The sequence below is a fragment of the Dipodomys merriami genome, unplaced genomic scaffold (assembly GCF_024711535.1).
Source record: "Dipodomys merriami isolate MVZ:Mamm:240054 unplaced genomic scaffold, mDipMer1.0.p SCAF_13, whole genome shotgun sequence".
Lineage (NCBI taxonomy): Eukaryota > Metazoa > Chordata > Mammalia > Rodentia > Heteromyidae > Dipodomys > Dipodomys merriami.
Window position 1 is genome coordinate 29,649,285 of NW_027202604.1, and position 27,186 is coordinate 29,676,470.

Sequence of the window (27,186 nt, forward strand, 5' to 3'; positions counted from 1 at the left end):
TTTTTAAAAAGTAGGGGTTACTATTCTCTAAACACCTCTATTTATTGATAAGTATGTGGTTATTATGTGGAAAAATCAATCTAAATATAAAAATTGAAGGCATTTAACATTACTATGTTCTAATTCACATAAAAGTCATTTATCTGGGTTACAGCCAAGAGTTTGTTGCTGTGCTGTTTTGCTGTCCTCTGGAAATTGCCCAAGATTTAATTTTTTGACCTAATCTTCACTTGAAAAAAATGTAATGGGGACAACCAGTTTTCTTTTGATTTAAAAATCATTTCTTGATTTTAAGATGCTTTGTGATCTAATTAAATTCTATTAAGAGATGGCTATGAGAGATAGAGTTGGAACTTCAGTGGAGTCAGAACACCCACCAGAGTACACAGTGTGAGCATGAAGTGAACTTTGATGAACGGGATGGGAGAGAAGATCCGCCAGAGAGAAATACCCAGTCTGTGGTGTCTCAGTAGGAAGCCCCAACCTTTATATTCCTACACCTGGTGACTGAGCTAGGAGTTTCTGTATGCATGCACGTGGGCGCACGTGTGTGTGTGTGTGTGTGTGTGTGTGTGCGTGCGTGCGTGCGTGTGTGTGTGTGTGTGTGTGTGTGTGTGTGTGTGTGTGTACACTAGGGTACTGTCCCTTAGCTTTTTCACTCAAGGCTGACACTCTACCATTCAAACCACACTTTCAGCTTTTTTTTGTGGTTTAATTGGAGATAAGAGTCTCATGGACTTTCTTGCCCAGGCTAGCTTCAAACCTCCAGCCTCAGATCTCAGCTTGATGGGTCGCTAGGATTATAGACATGAGCTACGAGCTCTATTTTTGTTCCTTAATGCAGTGCTGGTGACTAAAACCAGAACCTTCCAAAAATGCCAGCAAAGTGCTCTACCACTGAGCCACACCCAACAACCTGATTTTTAAAAGTTAATCCACAGGACTCTGCTCTGTGATATTTAAAATCCAAAAGAAACTTCTAAGTCACTTTCACTCTTCTGGATTATATAAAAAAATACTTATTCTAGAGATTTCTAATGTTATGGAAATGTGAATGTAAACATTTAAACTCTCCCGTAATTCCACCACACTAAATAACTGTAGTAACTATAAAATGTTTATAAACTCAAGACTATTGTTCCTATGCAGAGGCTAGTCTATGTGTGTCTTAAAAACAAACAATATTTGTATCATACCACATGTCCCATTTTCCACTTAACTTTCATGTTTATCAGACTGGTATGAACTGCTGTATGTTACAAAGATGTCTACTGGAGAGTCTGGTTTTGATAGTAAAACAATCATAAAAAAATAAAAACAACAGTAAAAAATAACAAAGTCCATACAGAAGTACAAGGAACTATGTGCAGCCATTGGAAATTAACACACAAGGTTTTCTTCAAAGACAATCATGGAGTACAAAGGAAATCTTAGTTCTAAATGGTTACATGGTGAATTCTGAAAAGTATATCTTCCTTAAAATAGTTCAGGGCTTTCTCAAGAATCCAATCAAGGCATTGCATGCTTGCTGGAGTTCATATACAAAAGAGACCTCAGAAATATTTTGCTACCTTCTATAGTTAGTTGTTGATGCTAACTTCTTTAATTATTAATTTGAAATAACCATTCTTCACATTTGAACTTGACAGTGAATTCCTTTATTCTCATCTTCTTTTTATTCTACCGAGAGAGCAGGACAGACAGGAATGATAGGCAAGAAAACCATTCCATCCTTGAAGGAAGAAACAGAGGCTAACATTTAGGATATTGAGGCCATGTGTTGGTACTGAAGAGATGTGTTGGTAGAGTACTTTCCTAACTAAAGAGCAGGACTTGTCTCACTCTTTTGAATCTGTTACTTCTAACATTAAGAAGGTCCGCTGCATTTTAGAAGAATACTTCACAGCTCTTACTGCTGTCGGGTTTCAGGGGAAAAAAGTAAAAGCAATGCAAGTGGGGAAATGGGGGATAAGCAGCAAGCAAGATGCTACCCAAGTGCCCACTTCATTTCATATTTGAAGAAAAAGGATGGAATGTTTACTGTTGAGTATACAGCTTGACTCAACAGTAAACCAAAAATGGATTATTCCTATTAGTGTCTGTCTAGCTATAAGTTTCTTGGATATAGTTGCAAAAGAACTATTAAGCTTTTCTTTCTCCTATAACAAAAAGTACAGCTGAAACTCATTTGGTAGGAAGGATATCTTTTTCTCCCAAACCAAAGTAAAAATTATATAAAAACAGTTTAAATAGGGCTGGAAAGGTGGCTCAGTGGTAGAGCGCTTGCCTTGCATGCCTGAGGCCCTGGGTTCAATTCCTCAGCACCACATAAGCAAAAAGAAAAAAGCCCGAAGTGGTGCTGTGGCTCAAGTGATAGAGCGCTAGCCTTGAGCTGAAGAGCTGAGGGACAGCGCCCAGGCCCAGAGTTCAGGCCCCACGACCAGACCCCCCAAAAAAACAAAAAAAAAACAGTTTAAATAATTTCCCTCAATAAATTTTAATTCATTGGTAATATCTAAACAAAGATCAGAGATTTAATTTAAATTTTTTAAAGTGCATTATTTACTATTCACTGTTTCCAATGGTATTCTTCTAGGAATTGTGAAGAGGAAGAATAAAATCAATCATATGGATTCAGATTAAAACTGAAATTATTAATGCAGGCATAGTTTCCAAAACACTTACATGAATGGATGCAGAATTAGAAAAGTGAATTGTGGGTGTCTGTATGTGTTTTAAAGCATATATATTAACATTTTCTAGCTGTCAGCTAAGATTCCCTGGAAGCATCATGCTTACATTTTAGGTTCTAAATATAACTCTCCATAAAATGGAGCGACAATTTCTTTTCTTAAAAAAAAAGCCAGATTCTAGGAGGACAACAAAAGTGGAAGATAAACTGGGAACATCTTAATTGAATATGATGTTGGAAAATATGATAGGAACCTGTCAAAAGGCAAAGAGGCCTGACTAGCCCAGATTGGGCCAATGTAGCCACCAAATTGTAGTACTGCAGAATTAGTTTTGGCATAGACAGAGAAGTAGGTAAATTAAAATAAGGGGAAAGTTAACTAATAAATTATCAAGAACATATTATAAAACTACTACTGTATGTCAATCATTGGTCAAAAATTATTCTAATAAGCCAATCAATGAATAATAAAACTAGTATATATTAGTTTAAAAGGTAGCAGGACATTACACAGTCTCAAAGTATCCACCACCACACACAAGATTATTAATTACAGAAGAAAATTCTGACTTTATAGTGAAGAAATAGCAATGGCTTGAACACAGTAGTTCAAATGAAATTGCCAATAAAAAGATGACACTGATCATGACAAACTGATGCACATCATGACTCTCAATTGTTAGACTGAACTGAAACTCCTTCATTCAATTAACTAGAGCTAATAAAAAAATACAAATTAAAACATACCGCCTAGGATCTCATATTGCAGCTTAAAAAAAGAAAAAAGACCAGTTTGAAGTATCAGCCTTGACAATATGAGCTGAGAAAGACAATACACAGTAATCCTCCATTCCTTCCCATCCATGGGGACATTAACTAAAGGATGCACTCTGAAATATGAGAAGCACAGGAAACAAAAACTGAGTGATTGTTTTAAGGCTAAAGTAATTTAAAAAAATGGGAAAATAGTTGGGTACCAGTGGCTCACACCTATAATCCTAGCTATTCAGGAGGCAGAGATCTGAGGATCGCGGTTCAAAGCCAGCCCAGGCAGGAAAGTCCATGAAACTCTTATCTCCAATAAACCACCAGCAAACCGGAAGTGCCGCTGTAGCTCAAGTGGTATAGCGCTTGCCTTGAGCTGAAGAACTCAGCAACATTGCCCAGGCCCAGCATTCACGATCCACGACTGACAAAAAAGTAAAGAAAAAAGAAAAAAAGAAAATGGAGCAAAAGCCATGACAAGATTATTCTTTCCTCTAAAGGACATTAGAGCTCTCAATGGAAAATGGATAATTTCTGCAAATGAGCTAACAGTGTTATATCATTGTTAATCTCCAGGTATGCATAACTGTTCTGCTGTTATGTAGAATTATGTCTTACTCCTAAAACACACACACACACACACACACACACAGATGTCCTTAAAGATAAGGAGACTAGAGAAACAAGTATATAGTAGGTGTTAATATCTGAGTTGATATCCATACCTCTAAATCTGAAATTATTTCACAATAGTTAAAAGAAAAACAAGAAGTCCTCTATTCCTCTTTTTTTTTGTCCACAAAGAGAAAGGAAAGGAAAAGAAAAGAATTCTCCATCATTGATTCTTATGCCATTCTTCAAGTTGTGGTAGTTCCTTGTGGAGGAAAAGTGCTGCTAATTTTTTCTACTTGTCTAAAACACAAGCTTTAAGAAAGACAGACCAGCTAAACCACAAGCAAAAAAAGAAAGCAGAGATGTGGATCACTCAAAACCCTCTGGGGTTCCTCCATTTCTGTGACATATCCTCAGGTCTTCAAACTATAACACTTTCAGGATGAATGTGTATTTACAAAAGCCTGCACAAGAGAATGGATGCTGGGAACAGAGAGCTTGCATCACATGTTCCCTGCAACCCAGGTGATCAAGTTTGCTATTTCAAAGCAGAACAGCACTGAACCCACATAACTGCTACAGAATTTCATTTGCCACCAAAGGCAACCCCTAATCCAACACAAGAATGAAGTCACACAACTTGAGGACTGGCATGAAATACAGATGAGACTGCCTTTCTTAAGTCTTCAGGAAAGAATTTCAGTAAATCGGCATCACATGGGTGTTTGACTCACAGGCAAGTGATGCCAAACACAACGTGGATGGTGAGAAAAGCAGTGAATGTTACATGTCTCAAAGGGAACTTGCAGATCTCTTTGTAGGCTTTGGCTTTCCTATACCTGGACTTTTCTTAGAAGAAGCACTTTGCCAAATGAAGTGTTCAGAGCAGATAATGGTATCTTGGGGTTCTTTCTCACATCACAATGATGGAGGGTGTGTACCAAAGACAAAGAGAGTCCACAATGCATGTAGTCCCATACTGTGAAGAATTACTCTGCTCCCAGAACAAACTCCACACATCCTACTAGGTATCCAGGAAGGCAAAATAACCTTCTTGTAATTACCTATGCATAACATCTGATCTGTTTTACATATAAACACAAAGAATTGTTTTGCAGTTTAAATATGCATAATTATAAATCCACGTTCAAAGCAAAATTTCTTCCTAACAGCCACAGGTGGAAGAGACCCATGTGTCCATCAGTGAATGAATGGATGTAGTTTTTGTCGGAAAAGTGCTGGAGTGGAAAAGTGATGTTCATTATCCAACAAATTATGAGTGTAATGAAGGGAAATGAACTATCATTTGAAAGTTAAAATGGTAAATCTTATATGTATTTTACCACATATATATTTTGCTACATACACACATACCTATACACTCACAAACACAGTTTCTAGCAATTCAACGCTTGCAATATTAAAGAATAATGGTAATTTGCTGCACCAGAACTTGACATGACCGTCCACAACAGTGGAAACTTCTAACATCCACAGCAGTGTCAATCAGCACCAGTACCACCTTCTGATATGTTGCAGATAGCATGTCACCTTACATCTGCACAGAGACACAAGCATTAGAAGACATCCCTATGTCTTCCACGGCTACTGTGCCTATGTGTTTATGTACTGACCCATATACTTAAATGTAAATTATTTTCCTCTTATCTCCCTATTATGGTCTATATCTCTATAATTCTAAAGGTATATATGTGCATATACTTTGGTGAGTTTCATTTTAAGACAGTTATTAGTGACATTTCAAAATATTTGTTGTAAGAAACAGGAGTGGGATGGGAGAGAGCATATCTGGCTCTGATGTAGGATACTACTAGGGCTTTAGCACACAGAGTCCGGGAAGACCACAGTCATTCTGCAATAGTACAGGTCTCCATCTGTCTCTCTGGCTTTAATAGAAGCACACTTCTGCAGGAATTAAAGTTCCAATGGTGAAGATCTCTGGTGGTAGTTTGCCCACTCCCCTGAAAAAGGAATCATTGGTCTTCTCAGCAACCTCCTTCTTCCTTCCTCTTTCCCTCCCTCCCTCTTTTTTTTTCTCCCTCTGTCTTCTCTCCCTTTTTCTCCTCTCCCCTCCTTCCCCCCAACAGAAAGTAATCAAACTCATGCCCCCTCATAATATACTCTAACACAGATGAGGTGAACCAGAGAACATATTTTCAGTCATGGGAATCACTGTATCATGTCAAAAGAGATTAGGATTTGACTGAGAAGGGCACGGTGTGTCAATTGCAATTACACATGTATCGTTTCTCTATTGTGATCATCCTTCTTTCAATCTCAACACTGGGCCATGATTAATATTTTACATACTGTCCAAAAGGGGAATGTGACTTACCAGAAACCGTACTGAACATTTCAAACACAGATCATCGTCTGCCAAGAGAAAATCCTGCCCAGCTGTAGATTTCTCATTTGCAAAACATAAGAGCAATGAAATTCCATTACTTAGAGTAACTGCCTGTTCCACCAAACCCTTGGCAACAAGAGACTGAACTTATCTATTGAACAATAGTCTCAGAAAATATATTCACTCTCAAAAAAAAAAAAAAAGAAAGACAGTAAGTAATACAGCATTTGAGTTCTTAGAAAAGGGCTCTTGCCCAAGCCAAGTCTGGCTGGGGAAGTACAGATTGAACCTAAAACACAAGGCAAGAAGAATTCCACCTCTAAAGGCTGTGGCAAAGGTCACAGGAGAGGCAGCAATATTAATATCGTCCCTAAGATCAGATCAAATATCCTTTCCACATGTAAGTGACCATGGCTCACTCTACCAGAGTAGTGAACCTTAACTTGTTCACTTTCTTTTCCCCCTGTGAGATTTAACTATGCATTTTCCCACACATATAAGTTACCCCTGCAACATACTACACTGGCACACTGCAGTTGGTCCAAATGAGACTAGAAAACTGAGACATGCTTCTCTGTCTTCTGGACACTCTTTTCCCCAGGAGAAGCATGCGGTCACATGCCAGTTGATGATGTACGCTTCACTTACAGTTTAGCTCGTGGTCAAGCTTCCAGTCAGCCCAGGATTTTTAAATGAGCCAGAAAAAAAAATACTTGGGAATTATAGGTGCTACACAAATGTGTCTGGAACAACAAACACCCACTGGTATCAGGGCTGTATCCTTCCCTACTTTCCTGTTTAATGAGCTATAGTGGGGTGATGGCAGTCTATGGGTGAGTTTCTTACAGGATTTAGCACATCAACTTGGAATCTCACATTTACTTTTTCCCTACTAGGAGATCAAACAAATTTTATTCATGGATCCATTAAATCAGAAAGTTAACAAATACCAATGAAAGAAAAGTACTTTTACCAAATTTTGCAACAAGAACCCATACAAGGAATAAAAATCCCAATCCTGTGCCTTTCATCATCTCAGCATAATCTAGAACATAGCCTTACCCTATTCCAAAGGGTATGGCACTCTCCCAGCATGAATCACTATGCCTGCTATAGGAACAAGCTTGAACAGACGAATGAAGAATTGGAAATGGAAAGGAGAAAAGAAGTGATAATGAGAGTGAATCCTAACAGCCATGCTGGCCTACCGCTCCCTGGGCCAGTGAGTCATATAACTGATGACAGGCAAGCAGTAAGGAGGGCAAACACAAGAGAGAGCAAGGCACGTGTAAACATAATTGTCTGATGTGAACTCTGAGGACACTAGAATGACTCCAGAGTTGACACAGTTGTACCCGGGTAACCAGTCACAATTTGTACAACAGGGACTGTCCGTTCATCTGGTTCTAACTAGCAGACAACCCTCCGACGGCTGTAACTGAAGCATACAAAACAGATGCAAGTCTGCATGAAAGAAGCCAAATCATGAACATGCCACTCATAATCCGACTTCTCTATATTTAACAAAAACTTAACACCAAGGCAATCAACACCCAATCCAGTCCCACACGATCAGAGAAGTGTGCCTCTTGCCTAACCATCCACCACTTGAGGCCTCCCTCCCCGACCAAACATCTTGGTGTAAGCCAGATGAAGGACGGATGGCATTCAGCCTATTCAAAGACACTGGCCAGTTCACATACCTCAATAATCCTGTCATGAATTTGCAGGCCTCCTTCCTTGGCTGCCGGCCCACTGTCAACTATTTTGGATACGAAGATTCCTTCACTGGATGATCCATCTTGATTGTCCTTTGGGTTAAAAAAACACAAACGTGAATGCTAGGCATGAAGTTGGGCATGGCGGGGGGGGGTAGGGGGGGAGAGAAAAGTTTACACTTAAAAACAGTCATTGACCCTCACTTGTCAGAAGGGGCAATACACTTTCTGTTCACTACTGTCTTAAACTAGAGTTAACACCACACATGCACATGGTCAAATATTTCATACTGGCATGAAGGTCAAAAAATGGTTCATGCCTATTACCCACAATATGTCATCTTTCTTCCCCTTTACAGCATCTACTAGAGTTTATGCATTCTTTCTAAAACAGTTTAATGCATCCCTTCCTAAATACCTACCTGTTCTCCTTCCTGTACATCACAGAATTATGGCAGGTCACTTTACGCTCCTAGTTGTCCCTCTTAATAACTCTAGAAATCTTGGCAATTGACAACTTCCAATCACACATGTCTAACCTTCTTCTTTTTTTTTTTTTTGCCTTATCTTATTTGCTGGTATAGGAGACTGAACTGAGTTGTATTCCCCATTCCTATTTCTTGATATGGCTGCAGAGTATGCTAACTTATTTTTCCAGTTGTTATTAGAGACAATGAGATACTAACTTCCTGCCTATAGTTTGAAAGGTCTATTCTGGTCTCCATCTAGGGAAAATCACTAGCAAAGGGAAGTGCTGGGTCAAATATGTACAATGGATAAATACTGCTGAATTACCCTCCAGAGAGTTTGCGCTGAGAAGTCTTTAGAGAATTTTTCTATATCCTCGCCTACTCAGAGCCTCATTAAGCTTGTTGATATCTAATAATCTAAAATGAAAATAGGTATTGTTTTATTTAGATTTACATAATAAACCCTACCACCAGTGACTGCTTTACTCCTAATAAATTCCGATTCAATTTCCACAAATCCCTTTAGAGATCTCTGAATGAAACCTCGGGACTAAAATTTTCTGAGAAAGAAGACAGTTTATTTCTCAAACTCCCTCCTTCCTTAAAAATCAAAAGGATCTGGCAGGCTTGCAAAAACCCTCCTAGCTTGTTCATGAACTTTTTTCCGAACAGCACGATGAATCCTCTCCAAGTGTTTGGATTAAATTTTTAGTGATTAACAGATGGATTTATAAATCAAATAGCATAAGCATACGTTGTTTCCAAACAAAATCATTTGAAAAGTAAGCTCAGGATGTTCAACCTAAACTCCCAAATCATGGTAAATCTCTTACCATAATGCCATCTATTTTTTTCACATCAGTGGGTAAATGTTCCATGTCATAACAAGATTTGAGGGAATTACATTTCACCTGAATGTGTGAGAACCCAATAGATGAAAATCTATTTTAACAATACTTATTTTACATATAAACATATAACATTATCACTGTCAAAAAACTATGAAACTCTAACATTTTCCTCTTTAAACAGCAAACCTCCCTATATTCTAAAGAGAGCAAGAAAGACTTTGAAAGTGTTCCATCCAACCCTTCATACAATAGCAATTATTAAGGTTGGGAAAATATGGTCTTTGGCTTTTCTTTCCCTCTCTTCCTTGCAACACACACACACACACACACACACACACACACACACACACACACACACAGTGTTTGATTTGATTTTCTCACACACACACACACACACACACACACACACACACACAGTGTTTGATTTTCTCTCTTTCTCTCTTTCAAATGTTACATGATTCACCAGAGCAAACCAAAATCACAACCTGAAGTGAGCATTAAGTGTTTTCCCCAACATTTATCCCCATGTGGCATCTCAAACTGCCATCTGGATTCCATCAACACTCTTCCAAGAGAGGGTAAGCAGTGCTGCGGGTGCTCTACTCACTCAACTGGCCTTCAAAGGCATTGGCGTGCTCTACACAGGTCTGCTGAGCACTCAGCCCACAGCAGCTGAGTATATGTCTCCTGTCTCTCTCTCAGCAGCCATATTCTGAGGCACCTCCCTGCATCCACATTTCAAAGGTAATTTCTATTTACTGAGAACACAGTGAATGTTCTATGTATGTTATTTAATTCCCAAAATAAGCACAAACAGATAGAAAACCTGAGACCCAAAGAGACTAAGTGACTTACCCAAGTTCACTGAACTAAAAGCTCACTGTATTCGCCTGGCACTGGTGGCTCACACCTGTAATCCTAGCTACTCAGAAGGCTGAAATTTGAAGGTTGCTGTTCAAAGCCAGCCCAGGCACAAAAGTCCCTGTGTGACTCTTCTCTCCAACTAACCATTCAAAAACTGGAGGTAGAGTTGTGGCCCAAAGTGGCAGAGTGCTAATCTTGAGCAAAAGAGTTCAGGGGCAGTGCTCAGGCCCTGAGTTCAAGGCCCACAACCCCACCCCCCCACCCCCAGAAAAACCACTGTATTTTGGTTTTACACAAAAGCTAGAATTTTTTGCACACAATTCTGTGTCTAATACTGTTTCCCACTAGAAAATCTCTCCCCAGACACACTACTACACAAGTCCAACATTTCAGCCTACACAATATTTTAACAGAGAAGTCTGGAAGCCAACTAGACCACCATGGATTCATAAGCAAGCCCAAATTCTCTTCAGGTAACGTCAATATGTCATATGGTTTTAAAAAAAATCTGTGTTTCTTTTGACTTAGCTACTTTGTATTTCTTGGCTAGAGAGGATGAGAGAGATTGGGAATGGGATTTTGGCTTTGGCTTGTTTTACAAAATACTATACTCTATCGAAGTAATTATTCTAAAAGAGCATTAGAAGGTTCAAGGAAAAACCAGAGAGCAGCAAGTAAAACCATATACCAGAATTTAGGTTTAGTCAATGGAAAGGAGTAAGGATAGGATGCAAAATAACCAGAGAAAGCAAGATAATCCAAGAAAACCAGATCAAACACATTCATGATAGCTACAGTTTTCTCTTAGAAGTCATCTCATAGTGTGTTTGGCTCTTTTCCTAACACATTCTAAGTCAGACCTATTTATCATGGTGAACTAACACGGTTTGGGATTTATTTGTGTTGTTGGCTTATGTGAAAGAAAAATGAAAAGGATTGTTTTCATCCCCAGCGTACCTGAAAATCATGTCCACTTGCCAAAGGTGATACATAGACTGGCAGCGCCTTCTTTAGGGTGATGAGAACTAGCAGAGATGAATGATGCGATTTCAGAGCATTCTATACTGCCTTGCCTTGACAAACCTTATGTCACAGCCCCAGGTTGGGCTATTTCACAAGCCAGCTGAGCATCTAACAGGAATTCCTTGGGCAACATACTCATCATTTGTACCACATTCTACTTCCAGTTCTAACCAGGCTGCCTGTCTGTGCACTGTCATTCATCTTGGCATCTTACCATGTACAAAATGGCCTGCCAGATTTTCTAGGCAACATTGTGGAATACATTCAAATCTTAATATGCTATTTCTGCTCACTGGAACAAGCAGGCTCTCTCTCTCTCTCTCTCTCTCTCTCTCTCTCTCTCTCTCTCTCTCTCTCTCTCTCTCTCTCTCTCTCTCTCTCACACACACACACACACACACACACAGAGCAACCACATACATGAGGAATTAAATTTTTCTCTGGAGGATATATGCATGTACTTTTTCCAAAATGACCACATCAACAGAGAGCACTTAGCAATGCTACAAAATCAGATCTGGCTTGTACTTAAATCTCTATTTTAAAGGAAAAAGGAAAGAAGTAGAAATATGCTCTTTTATGCACAAGCAAGAAATAAATTGCCAGTAAGACTGGGCCTGAGCCTGGTACTTCACCCCTGGTGAGGTTGAAAAACTATCCAGCCGCTCACTGGCATTGAAAGAATAGGTTTCTCAACAATACCAAGCACAGACACACCTCTCCACTCCTGTATTTTGCAAACACTAGGCTTTGATGTGGTTAGACCTAAGACAGAGAAGACATCTTCCTAGTTTGGGTTCTTTTGGCTTTTAAAACATCTACTAAAATGAAGTGGATCTTAGTTTATTGAAGTTGTTTCTTAAAACTGATAACAAGAGGTGGGTAGAGGAGGAAAGATAATTATGAAGACAGGTTAAGGAGAAACTAACACTGCTCTCTGTGCTAAGAAACAAAGATGTTTTCTAGAAGTTGGAGAACACAAGTCCAAATCCTGTGCTGATCAGCTGGTTTCTGGGGTCAACTGCTTATGTAATAAATCCCAACTTGCTCCCTCCCTGCAAAGCTGGGTGTGTGGAGCCCTGGTTTCAAAAATTAGGTCCAAACAGCATGAGGACAGACAGCCTGAGGTCTTATGAACAGATAAGAGGTAGTAACCAAAATATACCACCCATATGTATTCTACAAATTCCATCGAGGTACTGGGACACACTGTGAGCTCAACCCACGGGTTCAACAGAGGAGGAAAGATCAACTCTCCCCCTTCATATCTATCATCTACTCTCATCATTTAAGACGTTGTGCAAGACAAATAATGTTCATCATTTTAATGACTGTGTATCACTTATAACTAAGTTATCCTTTTTTTATAGTAAAACTTCTTAGTTTGGTTTTGAAACTGTGGCTTTGTCCAAAAGATAAGAGCATTATTCAATCATAAATCCCTTCACATCACTCCCTATGAGCAGCCAGGTTTTGTCTACTCACTGTTGAGCTCATTCAAATCCCACGGCCCAAGGCCGATTAGGCCTTTAGGAATCGGGAATTAGGAATCAGGCCCATGTCCTTCTCTTAGCTTCTTTCTGATCTCCTCCCTATTTGTCTACCACCTCTAAATTACTTTCTACCCTTGTAGCACCCTACCTCTCTTGCTTCTTCAGGCCTCTTACTTTCTGCTAAATCTCTTCCTTTGGGGTACATCTATTATCTGTTAGTTCAATGATCTTCCAAAATGGCCAGAAAAATGTAACGTAATATGCTGAAGTGATGAAACAATGTAGCCAAAGTTTTAGTCATATTTTAATTTCGTTGTTTAAAATTTTCCCCCTTTGCACATAATTCTTAGAAGGAACACACTTTACCAATGTGATAGAATAACTATTTTATAGCTAACTAAATATGCCCATTTTTACTTAAGCTAATTCAATATACATATTTATAAACATATATATTGAGTGAATGTATGTGTATATATATACATGCATAAAATACAGTTCTTCTGATCTAGAAAGCTTTTAATCATCCTTCAAAAATTCTGCTTTTGGGCCCTCCCCAAAACTCTTCCTCCTGTGAGATTTAACAGTCCTTAAGGCTGGACCCCAGCACTGAGTACTAACCAAAGAGAACTTTCTTTCCTTTCTCTTCAGTCTCCCCATCTAGCTGTGAGGGGAAATAAGCAAGACTTCCAGTCCTCAGCATCGTCTAACCAACCCAGGAAAAAGGAAAAACATGTTTTAGCAACGAACATACCACACAAGGCCGGCCACCAATAATATTGAATCCCAGGGAGCCAGAATCCCGATGTAGGATGAGCGTTAGACTTTTGGTTTCTTCACCCTGCAATGAACAAACAAGTTCAAGTGTTTAGTTACAAACAGGAAATTAAATGATAGAAATTTTCAATCTGAAGTGGACTCGGGGACTATGGAGTGAACCATTTAATAAATACTTTATCTTGTGGGAAGTTTTTAAACTTTTAGAATGCAATCTGAAATTCCATCCTGTGTTTCAGAGGTTGTAAACATGTGTAGATACTGTCTAACCCTGGGATGACCACACAAGAATGTCTGGAGGAGTCCAGACACGTCTCACGAACATTTTCTATCAATGACTCTTCGGTCTGTCAAAGACAGCTCTCTTTCGACCGGCCCATTGGACGCTAGCTGTCTAGACAGCTACTTTTTGCTGACTTCTCAACTATTTTCAATGGCAGCATTCATGTCATGTCACGCCAAGGTCAAATGGCAATCCTCTCGGAAGTGTGAGCACATGCACGGCCCATCAATAGTCATCTCTGTTTGGGGGACACTTGGCAGAAGTGGGGGGAGTGGTAGACAGTGCAGGAAATATCAGAGGCAAACATGGATGGAGACAGACAGTCCTGACTGGACTGGAAGGGGGAGGGGCATCTTCACAAAGTCATCACTGTCCAGTCCATTCACAGTGTGGAGCAGCAGCTTGACCCAGAGCACTCTGCAGAAGCCTGGTCAGCGTGAAAACTTTCATATCAAACAAGCATAAGTCAATCGGGTAGGTCACACAGGTCACAGAGGCACAGCGTTCCACAGCCCAGAGAGACTGAGATGCCAGTGCCTCAATCCACACTCTCAAGTAACACACAGCGGAATAAAAATAGACTTGACCTGATGCATGAAGTCCTTTACTGCCCTCTCACAAATGGAACCACCTAACTTAAGGGTATGGATAGGATTAGGAAAGATGGGGGGGAATGATGGAAAGGGTGACATTGACAAAGATGCATTGGACTCAGAGTCTGACTTATGGAATTGAAAACCCCCTTGTACAAATACTTAAAGATAATTTTTTAATATCCTTTCATATAAACATTAAGCTCACTAGTAAACCTTTGAAATGGTTCCAAGAATATAAATGATATGCAAGACCTCTCATGGACTGTCTGTAGACTGGTATTTACTTTCTGTTTCCTGTTTGCACAGGACATTAAAATGCATTCTTAAGAATGTATTGGGCTGGGAATGTGGCTTAGTGGTAGAGTGCTTGCTTAGCATGCATGAAGCCCTGGGTTCGATTACTCAGTACCACATAAACAGAAAAAGCTGGAAGTGGCGCTGTGGCTCAAGTAGTAGAGCACTAGCCTTGAACAAAATAAGCTCAGGGACAGTGCCTACACCCTGAGTTCAAGCCCCACAACTGGCAAATAAAGAAAAAAAGAATGTATTATTAAATGCATTATTTACATGCATTTTTGAAATGATGAAATGCTTCTTAATAAACTGTCTTAAAAACAATGTTGGCAACTTATTACAAAGGAGAGATTTTTTTTTTTGTTCCGGTATTTACTAATTGCTCACCAAATATTTTTGTCTTCGACCATCTGAATGGCATGTGACATTCTGAGTCTATCACACTGAATCACTCCACTGTCTACACCACCCTGTGAGTTTCCTAGAGCACTAATATGGACACAACTATAGTTGTCCATGTCTAACTCTGCTTCCATACACAGCCAGAATTATGCCCAGAAGAGCTTTGTGTCATATTTTTCATATGACCCCAAAAGCTTATTATGAAAACTCTCTAAAGACAAAATTACAATTCATCATTAGAAAATGGCATTTCATTTCTAGAGAAGGAATAGAGTATCCTATCAAAACAACACAACGTTTATTTCTGAAGGGTCATTTACTTGATATACAAAACGCAGAATTTTAATACAAAATAGAAGCTAGTCTCTACCAATCCACTGCATCTAATGAAAACCAGCAGAGCCTTTTTGATGATAACCTATTTCATTGGTTATTAGCAAAATGTCCATTAAACAACATCCCCCAAAGCCATCAACCAAGGTTACCATTCTGGGGAACTAATCTGAGTGGTTTTAAAGGCACTGTTGAATTGGAATACAACTTTTAGAATAAACTTGAAGATTCTGATATGTAAACATGATAATTCTCAAATGGAAATAGTTTATATCTTCTGCACTGGATATTGAGAAGTTTACTAAGTTCATTTCTTGCCTTGCTCTTTCACAGGGGTGAAAAAGTTAGAAATAACATGGGAACTGGAGCAAGTTATCTTACATATCTTACATGCCTGGCTTTCATAACTAATCAGTGATAGAAACTGTGCAGTTACACACTAATTCAAGGCAGATGGCTTTAGTCTGACAATCTCAAATGATGTGCGGAGAAGAATGTACCATCGAAATGATCACAAATATTAGTTTTAAGTCTACTGTGTTATAACTACTTCAGACATAAAGACAGAGAGGGAGGGAGAGAGGGAGGAAAGAGGGGAGGAAAGGGAGGGAAAGACAGAAAAGAATGTTAATATATTACACTACCAATGGCAACTGCTACCAATTATTGGGCTCTTGGTATGTGTCTGAAATTAAATTGAACAAGAGTATTTTATTTCATTTACTAATCTAATGAATCCTATAAAGGGACACTTGTATCTTCTTGATACAAGTAAAAAACTGAAAAGCTGTCTCACATCAGAAAGGTAATAGAAGCCATGTGCTAGTGGCTCAACCTATAACCCTAGCTACTCAGGAGGCTGAGACCTCAGGACTGTAATTAAAAGCCAGCCCAGGCAGGGAAGTCCATGAAATTCTTATCTCTAATTAACCACCAGCAAGATGGAAGCAGAGCTGTGGCTCAAGTGGTAGGGCATTAGTTGTAAGTGAAAAAGCTCAGGGACAGTACTCAGGCCTTGAAGTCAAGCCTATGGACTGGCACGCACACACACACACACACACACACGCACACACACGCACACACACACACACACACACACACACACACACACACACACACACACACAGCTGGAATGATATGGTCCTGGTCTACATCCACTTCCTCCAATTCCAGACATTAATTACCCTTCCATGCTACCCTCTTTCAGTGTAGACTACAGAAGAAAGAAAATTCCACGTAGGCTAGCACTATCTCACACTCTGTCTGCTGAAGTTCCAGAAAAGAATGCATTGAAAAGAGGGCTTATCCAGGAGACCAATGTCAAAACAGAATTTCAAGCTGTTCTCTTTGACTTTTATCTCTGAGAGACACAATCTGATGGTCCCTAAGTTACTTAAGTCTAGCCAAGTCCACAGGGATGTCTCTCAGGGGACAAATGAGACAATGGCTAGAGCACATTCCTTAGCCAAACAGCACCTTGAGCTAGTCCACTGCCCAGGAGGGGGACATTGGCTTTAGATGGCAGATTCTATTTGAGGGCTAACTCATTACAGTAAATCAATGCGCGGGATGCTGGGAGAGAGAAAAGTTTAGTCTGAGCTGAAGTCATTTCAGGTCTCCATCGAATTACCACAGACCATATTCTAATTGTTTCACCATAAGCTTAATTCCAGTTTTGCCTTTCCAGTCCCATCCCCACCTGAAGCAACCTTAACTTCTTTAATTTTTAAGAAGAAATATTAATGGATACTTTAAACATGAGACTTCATATAACATATTTAACATGTTAACATTAATCTGTGATTAACCACTTAACTTACTCCTGAACTCAAAATGCTTCAGGAGAGAGGGCTTTGAAATGATTCTTAATTATATTTCATGGAGTGAAGAAATGTATGATCAGGATGAGGGCACCAATGCTGTATTCACAACTGCTCATATTATGCTAACAGTGGCATCCTTCATTAAAAAAAATAAACCAGTACTGGTATGTTTAAGTAGTTTATCATAACCCATGTGCTGAAATTTTTTGTATAATCTGATGAAGTTAAACAAGAAATGGAAAAGGAATGAATCCCAAGGTAAGTATTTAAATGTTTTTTTCTTTCATGCAATTGTTTCTAACATATTTATAAGATGATTTCTATGTTGCTTTGTATGTCCCTCCCCCACGATATAACCCCTGCTTTCACTGTATTTGATGTTGGTATAATTTGTGGAGGGGAAGGGCAAAAACAAATCATTTAACTAGGAATACAGGTGGACCCATTGCAACAATGAGATGTACAAGTCATTATGTTGAAAAACGAACTTCACAACTTTGGTGGGGGGGGGGAGGATCAGGTGGGAGGAGGATTGGGAGGGGGAGGGGGGAGAGTATTGGAAAGGGTGGGAAGGGGAAACAAAGAGGAGGCAACAATGCTTGATAATGTACTCGTTATCTTGCCCATGTAATTGTAACTCCTCTGTACGGTATTCTCACTATTTAAAAAAAAAAAAAAAAAAGAAATGGAAAAGGGGAGCTGGGTGCTGGTGGTTCTTACCTATGGTTCGTAGCTTCTCAAGAGGCTGAGAGCCAGAGGGTTATGACTCAAAGCCAGCCTGGAAAGAACTCTCCAGAATAACCAGCAAAAAGCCAAGCTGGAAACCTGGCTCAAGTAGAGAAAACAAGAAGTTTAGGCTCCACTACCACCAAAAAATTTTTTAATGAAAAACAAAAGAGAAAGGATCTCACTTCATGACAACTGATTAATACCTCATCCTCTTGAAGCAGGTACTATATCAACATTCTATAATATGAGAAATTGAGGCTCACCAAAAATCATACATGTGCTCAAGATCAGACTGGCCAAGTGGGAATGCTAGGATTAGAATTCAGGCCCATGTAATCCCAATACCCAAGAGCTTTGTATAATAATAAATGTTTGCCCCCTAGCCTAAACCCTTCTGTCTCAAAAAGATGCATCTTGAAATGAAGGAGTACAGTAAAAATTTTGTAATTAGAGTTCAGGGAAACATACTGATTCATACAACTTATATGAGCATATTGATTGTACGACACAATAGTTGAAAAGATTATTATGGACTAATGAGAATGTGAGAGTTAAGAATATTAAGATCTTGGTCTTGAGATAAGTTTTCTTATCCATATAACCAGGTGACAGTTTTAATTCATGTCTCAGTATTACTATGACCATAGGTGAGACACATACCTCAACAATATAAGTTTCTCTTGACATTAGTCAATAATAAGTACACACAACACAATCAAGGCACAAATGTTGGGAGGGACACAGGTCAGTACTGATGCCAGCATGATATTTTATCTCATAAATCATACTCTTGCATGGTCAGGAAATAAGAAATGCCTAATCTTAACTTAAAGCTTAAAAGAGCTAGGGTCTGGAATGAAATAAAAATTAGTATACATTCTTCTTTTTCTTTTTGCAAGGCTGTAGAAAGAGTTCCAAATTCTAGGAGACGCTTGTTGTAAATTCTGGGTGAACAAATTTCATACGAGGTGGAAGGGGGCATGATAAGGAAGATAAGGGGTGCCAAAGGCACAAGCAAGGGGGACAGGTGATAATAAGCCAGTGGGTTGCAGCCTAGGAGGATGACAGACATGTGACACACTCGGGGCTGAAAGGAGAAGGAGCCAGAAACAAAAGAGGTGGGGAACAGATATTGGCTCGGAACTGGGCAGGGAAGTATCAAAGTGTAAGACATGACACACTTGGATATGGACAATGGAGGCAGAAGAGAAGAATGAGCAAGGGAGCACAGACGCTCAGGGTACTCTAAATCCTACCAAATGAGTGGTTCTTAGGGTTGGGAAGGACATTAGGAAAAACAACCACAAGTAAACAATAGCAAGTAGAAATGAGACCTTTTGATAGCTTTCCTATCCTACAGCCCTTGGTTGGTGGCTATTTCTACCCAGCAGCCAGGATCTGGAAGATAGAGGAACAGTTGTGAAGGGTCTGGGGTCAGGTCAGAAAAGGAAGACTTGTCATATCCTGGGGTCCTCTGGCATCACTATTTGCTCGCAGCTTGGCAGGGAGTGCTAACGGATCACCATCACACTAACCCTCACCCCAGAATTCTATTCAAGTGGGTAGGTGGGTCCAGGGCAATGTTGGCTGTATGGGTGAGGCTTAGGTCTTTAGAGTTGAGAAAGGAATATAGACGGGCTTTGGAAAAGGAGCTGTGACTAGCAAGGCCTAAACAGCACCATGAACCTCAGTCAGCAAGCCAGCGGCAGAAGTAGAGGCTCATGGCGGAACATAGGGGCAATCTGGAATAAAATAACTTTGCTAAGTCATTTATCACTGATCAGTAAGGCACATATACTCAGCCTACCTTGCAACTTAAGGTTTAGCTGTTCAAGAGTGTGAGGAAGGGAAGAAAATGCCATAGTGAAAAGTCACACATTGAACATATACACTCCTGTGTTGCCTAAGGACATTTCTAGGTTGGGCTTCATAGACGCCTGGTCCCACAAGGTGATATTGCCTAGATTTGTCACAGGCATCCAAATGGTGGCAACACCCTTCACAGGGCTGGCATTATGACAAAATCACCTAAAGATGCATTTCTCAGAAGTGTCCCTGTGGTTAAATGACACATGACACTGCTTTGTTTAAAAGACATTTTGCAGAGGCTGCTTTAAATGTTTTTTAAGTGTCTAGGAATGTATACTGTCTTCCAGGGACCAAGTCCATCTTCAATTCAGTATTAACTCTGTCACTGTTCCTTCTACTCCAAACAATCCCACCTCAGGAGCTTGGACTCATGCCATTCATTGCCTAATTCGTATGGCGGCTCTGAGTCCATCCATTGTCACTGAAGACTGAAGACTTTCTAAACTCCTGTTTTTAAAAAACCAAAACAATAAACACACACACACACACACACACACACACACACACACACACACACACACACACACACACACACACACACACACACACACACACACACACACACACACACACACACACACACACACACAAAACATCTTCCATGTTTCCCAATCATTGCCATGGTGGGCTTATAGAAGAAGAAGAAGGCTGTGTGTCTGGGGTGACAAGACCCCTCTCAGCTCAGTTATACAAAGCTCCTAGAGCCTCACACAGCTGGGAAACAGCTCTGTGTGCACACTGGTGACATGAAAGCACTGTGTATTTAGCTGTCTCCAGGCAAAAATGTGCAGATCAGGGGTCTGGAGGGCAGGGGTGGGGACCAGGAGGCAAAGCCGGCTGCCAGCAATTCTGTACTAAAGAGCTGGGCATGTCTTCACTCCCCACACTCAGATACTTTTGTCTTCTTTGTAGTTCAAACTTTGTAATTTTTAATGAAGCAGTGCGGACTAAGTCCTCCCTGTAATTCAAATCCCAGTTCTAAAGAAAGGATTCTTGGAGGAAGAACAGAAGGGGAAACTGTTTGAGCCTAACACTGACAATGGTCATGGAAATGATGCTTGAAAATAAGCTGGAATTGGACATGACAGTCAATGGAAGGATTGGCAGGATGTATCTGTCACCAAAGCAGATATAGAGAGAAAGAAAAGAGACTCAGGGCCTGGGGAAACAAATCAAAGGAAAAAAGAAAGAGCTCTTCCAGAGCCACAATATATGCAGAATTGTATAATGCATATCTATAAGCTAAACAAGATATTTCTGGAAAATAATATATAAGAAATAAAATGTTTTTACTACTTGCAAATTCAAAACAAACCAACGAACAAAAACCTCACTTACTGCTATAGTTAAACAACTTGAGGGATTTTTTTGTTGCTTGTTTGTTTGGGTGGTACTAGGGCATGAACTCAGGGCCTGGGAACTGTCACTTAGAATTTTGTGCTCAAGGCCTCTGCTCTACTGCTTCAGCCATAGCTCTACTTCTGGCTTTTTGGTGGGTAATTTGATAAGAGTCTAATGGACTTCCCTGCCTTGGCTGGTTTTGCCTTTTGATCCTTAGATCTTGTCTCCTAAGTAGCTACAATTGCAGACACAAGCCACTGGCTCACCAACCTGAGAATTTTTGTTGTTGTTGCTACTGATCATAAGTCTTGAACTCCAGGTCTTGACACTGTTACTGAGCTTTTGTAAAGGCTCAAGGCTAGCACTCTACCACTTTGAGTCACAGCCCTACGTCTGGTTTTTAGGTGATTAATTGGAGATAAGCGTCTCATGGACTTTCTTGTCTGGCCTGGCTTCTAACCACAATCCTTAGATCTCAGCCTCCCAAGCAGCAAGGAATACAGATGTGAGCCGCCACAGAGCGCTCAGCCACCTGAGAAATTTTTAACTGACTAATTTTCTATTTTCTGCGGCTTGATTTCAACTTTGTGTTTCATGGATTTATCTTCTTTTCTAGTGAATATCCACAAGCACTATTCATCAAAACCACTTCAAATTTCACCCCTACCCTCCCAAGGACCTTTATTAAAGTGATGCAGGGTTTTAGCATGTCCATTTGCTAGGCTGCAAGGTACTGTGCTATAAATGTTTGTGCGCCCTCAAAATTCATATACTCAAATCCTAACTCTAAAGTTGATTGGGAATCAGTGTCCTCATGAAAGAGGCCCAAGGGAGACCCCTTCTACCACTTGAAGACATAGCAACAAGATGGCCACCAGAGAATGAGGGCATCTACCCTGAGCACCAGACATGCCAGAACCTCCATCTCCAGCTTTTTAGCTTCTACCATGGTGGAAATAACTTTCTATTATCCATAAAGTACACAGAATTATGTTATTTTTGTTATAACATCTGAAATGGACTAAAGACAAGGTAGTTGAAGTTTCTGACTTTTGTTTTTTGTTTTTTGTTTTTTTTGCCAGTCCTGGGGCCTGAATTCAGGGCCTGACTGTTGTCCCTGAGCCTCTTTGTGCTCAAGGTTAGTGTTCTACCACTTCAGCCACAGAACCACTTGCAGCTTTTTCTGAGGAGTTCATTGGAGATAAGAGTCTCATGGACTTTTCTACCCAGGCTGGCTTTGAATCACAATCCTCAGATCTCAGCCTCCTGAGTATCTAGGATTACACAGGTGCAAGCCACTGGCACCCTGCTAAATTTCGTTGACTGATATAGAACATCACTAGGCCAGGCTGTCTCTGAACTCTGGGTCTTCCTATCTCAGCCTCCTTAGTGCTTGGATTAGAGGTTGTGTTTGTTTTCTTGTGTGTGTGTGTGTGTGTGTGTGTGTGTGTGTGTGTGTGTGTGTGTGTGTGTGTGTGTGTGTGTGTGTGTGTGTGTATGCTACTAGGATTTGAACTAACATCCTCATGCTCTCACTTGGTTCTCTACCACTGTTTTCTTTGTGTGTGTGTGTGTGTGTGTGTGTGTGTGTGTGTGTGTGTGTGTGTGTGTGTGTGTGTGTGTGTGTGTGTGTGTGTATGCTACTAGGATTTGAACTAACATCCTCATGCTCTCACTTGGTTCTCTACCACTTGAGCCACACATCTACCTCCAGCTTTTTTGCTGGCTAATTGGAAATGAGGATCTCATGGACTTTTCTGCCTTGACTGGCTTCAAACCACAAATTGAATAGCTAAGATTAAAGATATGGAGTCACCAATGCCCAGCTAGGATGACAGTTTCTGAAATGTAAACGTCCAGCTACCAAAGTGAAGCATCTTCTTCACCAGAGGACTGAGAGCAAAGGCCACTCAACTATAAGATGGAAATGCCAGGCCTTTCCGCAGCTTTGTTAAGTTGATGGGATGAATATAAATACACTGCGAACACTAAACTCTCACATCACTCACAAGCTTTGAACTCCCCCTTCACAACTTGACCCCTGGGCTTTAAAACAATTTGAAGTTTTTCTTTATCACACATTCTCCACCACTGAAAAATGCTTCAGAGAATATAAATACTGAATACAAATTCAGAGGCAACATGAAGCTCCTCATAAAGCCACGCAGCTTGGAGTAAAAAAATCTCCTTTCCTCTCTATAACAATTCCTTCAAATTTCTAATGTTTCCTTGACAAGTTATTTGCCAAAGTGCTAAGAGCCTACAGATGGTTCAGTAGGTGCTTGATAACTCTTACTGCACCTTAATATTCATCACCTTGTTTAATGTCAATAACAACCCAATTAGTAGCCATTTTACTACCACATTTTACAGATGAAGCCATTAAAGCCAAGAGAGTGGGATTGGAGATGTGCCCCAAGTGCTTTAACAATGGGGGAGAAGGAGAATACCACCCCTCTATCAGCAATTCCAGCAACTGGGTTCTATTACACACACTGGTTGTGTTCAGAGTACCTGCATCCAGTTTTAACTCATGACCTGGTGGGCCTCCATCCCCCTCTTCATACCCATTTAGCAAATGCATGGGGCTCCTGGAAACAGCTGTGAATGTATTTCCAGTGCAAACAACCAGGCAGAGGCCACATCTTTGCACATGTCCCTTCCCCTTCCTGGGGGAGTGGGGCTGCTGTAGGTCCTGTTCTTGCAAAGGTGACATAGTGTCTCTGTCCTTTGAATCCCCCATAATTATACATATGGAATGGGTGAGAAAGATGACTGCTCAGATCCATCTGTTAGTTATTTTCTTTACAAGAGTAATCATTATGTTATACCACTTCCCTGTCTTATTGGAACCGACTTATTAAGACACCATTACTCAAGGGGAGTTGGTGGCTAACCCACAGCTCAAAAGCTTGGGTGAGCAAAGAACAGTATGAATGTGCTGTGTTTTCGAAGGCCTAAGAAACAGATCTAACTGATTTCCCGGATTCAAGTTGCTCACCTTGGCATCCAGTTGTGCCTAGCACTCAAAATATAAAACTGTGAGCAAGGCGAAACACTTGTGAGCCTTTCACACAGGTCCTACCATCAACCACTCTTTTTTTTTTTTTTTTTTTTTTTGGGGTCCGGTCATGGGGCCTGAACTCTAGGCCTGGGCACTGTCCCTCAGCTCTTCAGCTCAAGGCTAGCGCTCTACCACTTGAGCCTCAGTGCCACTTCCGGCTTTTTTCGTTTTTGCTTATGTGGTGCTGAGGAATCGAACCCAGGGCCTGAGGCATGCAAGGCAAGCGCTCTACCACTGAGCTACCTTCCCAGCCCCATCAACCACTCTTAAACTGACTCAGAGACAAACGAAAGACACAGAAACTTTTCTATCCAGGACACCATTTCTCTTTTACATTTTACTTGTTTTGTGCAAATTTGGTGTGCACGTGTGTGTGTGTGTGTGTGCGTGTGTGTGTGTGTGTGTGTGAGAGAGAGAGAGAGAGAGAGAGAGAGAGAGAGGAGAGGAGAGGAGAGGAGAGGAGAGAGGAGGGGAAGGGAGAGGAGGGAGAGAAAGGGAGAGAGGAGGAGGGAGAGAGAGAGAATATACTGAGGCTTGAACTCAGAGCCTGTGTGCTGTTCCTAAGCTTTTATGCTCAAGGCTGGCACTCTACTACTTGATCCATAGCTCCATTTCTAGCCTTTTGCTGGTTAACTGGAGAATTGCATCAACTTTTCTGCCAATCTGGCTTTGAATCATGATCCTCAGAGCTCAGCCTCCTGAGTGACTAGGATTACAGATGTGAGTAACTGGCCCCAGGCTCTAAATCTCTTTCATAGCTAGAATCCGTTTAGTTTTATATTCACATGTTCTATCCTGAACCTATGAAAACAGGAATTACGGCATAGGACAAACACTCTGCATCACCAAGGATTCAAAGCCCAGTAGAAAACTAAAATATGCCACAGGAGACCACTGGTATTTAACCATCTAAGATATTTAACCTCCTAAAAGTCTGTATGTTTATCTGCAATATGGAGTGTCCAGGGCCAGGGGTAAGAATACCTGTGTCACCAAGCCTTTCTGAGGATGAAACAGAATTCATTCACCCCTCCAGTCCATGTAGCACTTAGCAAATAAAACGGGCTTCAGAGGGGCCACGGCTCAAGAACAACATCCTTTGCTTCGTTTGGTTACAATCCATGAGCCTGGAATTGAGAATGCTGGGTTCAAATCCTATCTCAACATTCAGAAATCTAAACCTTTAGCTTTAACTTGATTTATAACATTTTATAAACTGATCACCCACCCACCCAAGAAAGAGAAAGAGAGCAGGAGAGAGAAGGAGGAAAAGGAGAAGGAGGATGGGAGAAGGAGAAGAGGAAAGGAAGGAAGGAGAAAAGGAGGGAAGGAGAAGATAAGAGTTCTACTGAATGAAGATGTCTCAGGAAGCTATGTATATGCACACAGCAGCCACCCTAAGCACACAGCACCCAGTAAACCCAATGGATACTACCACCTTTTCTTTTAAGCTCCCTGGTTTACAGTCTAATGCATGGTTACCTTATAAATAGACTCATACTCATGAAATAGTTTTACAGAGAGGCTAGCATCATTTCTGAATGCAGAAAGAACCACTGAGAGAATTCCCAATTTGAACCTTCCAGTTATGCTTCACCCTGTGCAGTGGGGTAACATATTTGTAAGCCAACTCCTAATTTGCTTTATAAATCGCTGGAATGGAATACAAGTGACAGCCAGCAACTCTTTTAGCTGAACGAGGCTGTTTGGTTAGCTAAACTGTGGAATGGCTATTTGCTGAGGGCTGTCAGAAATAGAATCCATCCAAGGGTAAACATTCTGATAGATCCATTTCAAAGCCTCCCAACATCTGGAATATCTTCTGATACAGCTGTCTATTAGACTCACTTATCTTCAGTTCTGAAATAGGCAAAATGGTTTCTGAGATGTGGGGCTTTATACAACTTGATCTGGGTGGATCCAATTGGAAGAAAAATGAAGCCACCCAAAAACCTGGAAACAATTTTATGAACTGGGGTGGGGTCAAGAAAAACTGTATTCTTCTGTAATACAAGCCCGCTTTTGGTTAACAACATGACAAGTTTTGATGGGTGACAAGACAGCCCTTTGAATCTTGAGTTCATCCACCAAACAAACACATATCAAGAGTTTAAACCAGGAGCTGGTGGCTCACACCTACAATCCAAGCTACTCAGGAAGCTGAGAACTGAGGATTACAGTTCAAAGTCATCCTAGGCAGAAAAGTCCATGAAACCTGTACTTCCAATTACCAGCAGAAAACAATGGCTCAAGTGGTAGGGCACCAGTTTTGGGCAAAAAAGCCAAGGGGCAGCACAAGGACCCAAGTTCAAGTCTCAGTATTGGCATCAGAGAGAGAGACAGAGAGACAGACAGAGAGACAGACAGAGACAGAGAGAGCACATTTAAGACACATAGCAATGGCTGTAGGAGCAGGACCACAGCTGTGAATAAGGCAGGTTCCTCCAGTTATTTACTTACAGCTGCGATAGTGCCATAAAGGTAGAGGACACCTGAGGTAGTAAAGTCAGAGAACCCTGGCTTCCTAGAGGAAGAGTTCCTGGAGCTGAGACAGGAAGACTAAAAGAAAGGTTATCTACTAAAGAATAACCTCTAAGTGCTGACAGGATGGAGGCAGGATGAAGAGGCAGAAAACTTGCAGGTTAACTAGTGAAGATTGCTTGGAAGGGCTCTTCCAGGTATAGGAAAGGGCAAGTGCAAATGCCCAGACAGAGGTGGAAGAAACCAAGGAGGTATAGGCAGAAAGCCTCAGGAAAATAGAATAAAGGGTAGAAGAGCACAGGCAGGTAGAAGCCAGCATGCTGGACCTGATGGCCACC

The 27,186-nt window shown here is 40.6% G+C and overlaps 1 protein-coding gene across 1 annotated transcript in view; it reads right to left on the bottom strand.

The window, feature by feature from the left end:
* Pdzrn3 (PDZ domain containing ring finger 3) overlaps window positions 1–27,186 on the bottom strand; it is a 221,516-nt gene that overhangs the window by 188,768 nt on the left and 5,562 nt on the right. The window contains exons 2-3 of the mRNA XM_070018973.1: window positions 13,611–13,697; window positions 8,141–8,248 (exon numbers count right to left, since the gene is read on the bottom strand). Coding sequence (XP_069875074.1) covers window positions 8,141–8,248; window positions 13,611–13,697 — 195 coding nt within the window. The remainder of the gene's footprint in view (window positions 1–8,140; window positions 8,249–13,610; window positions 13,698–27,186) is intronic.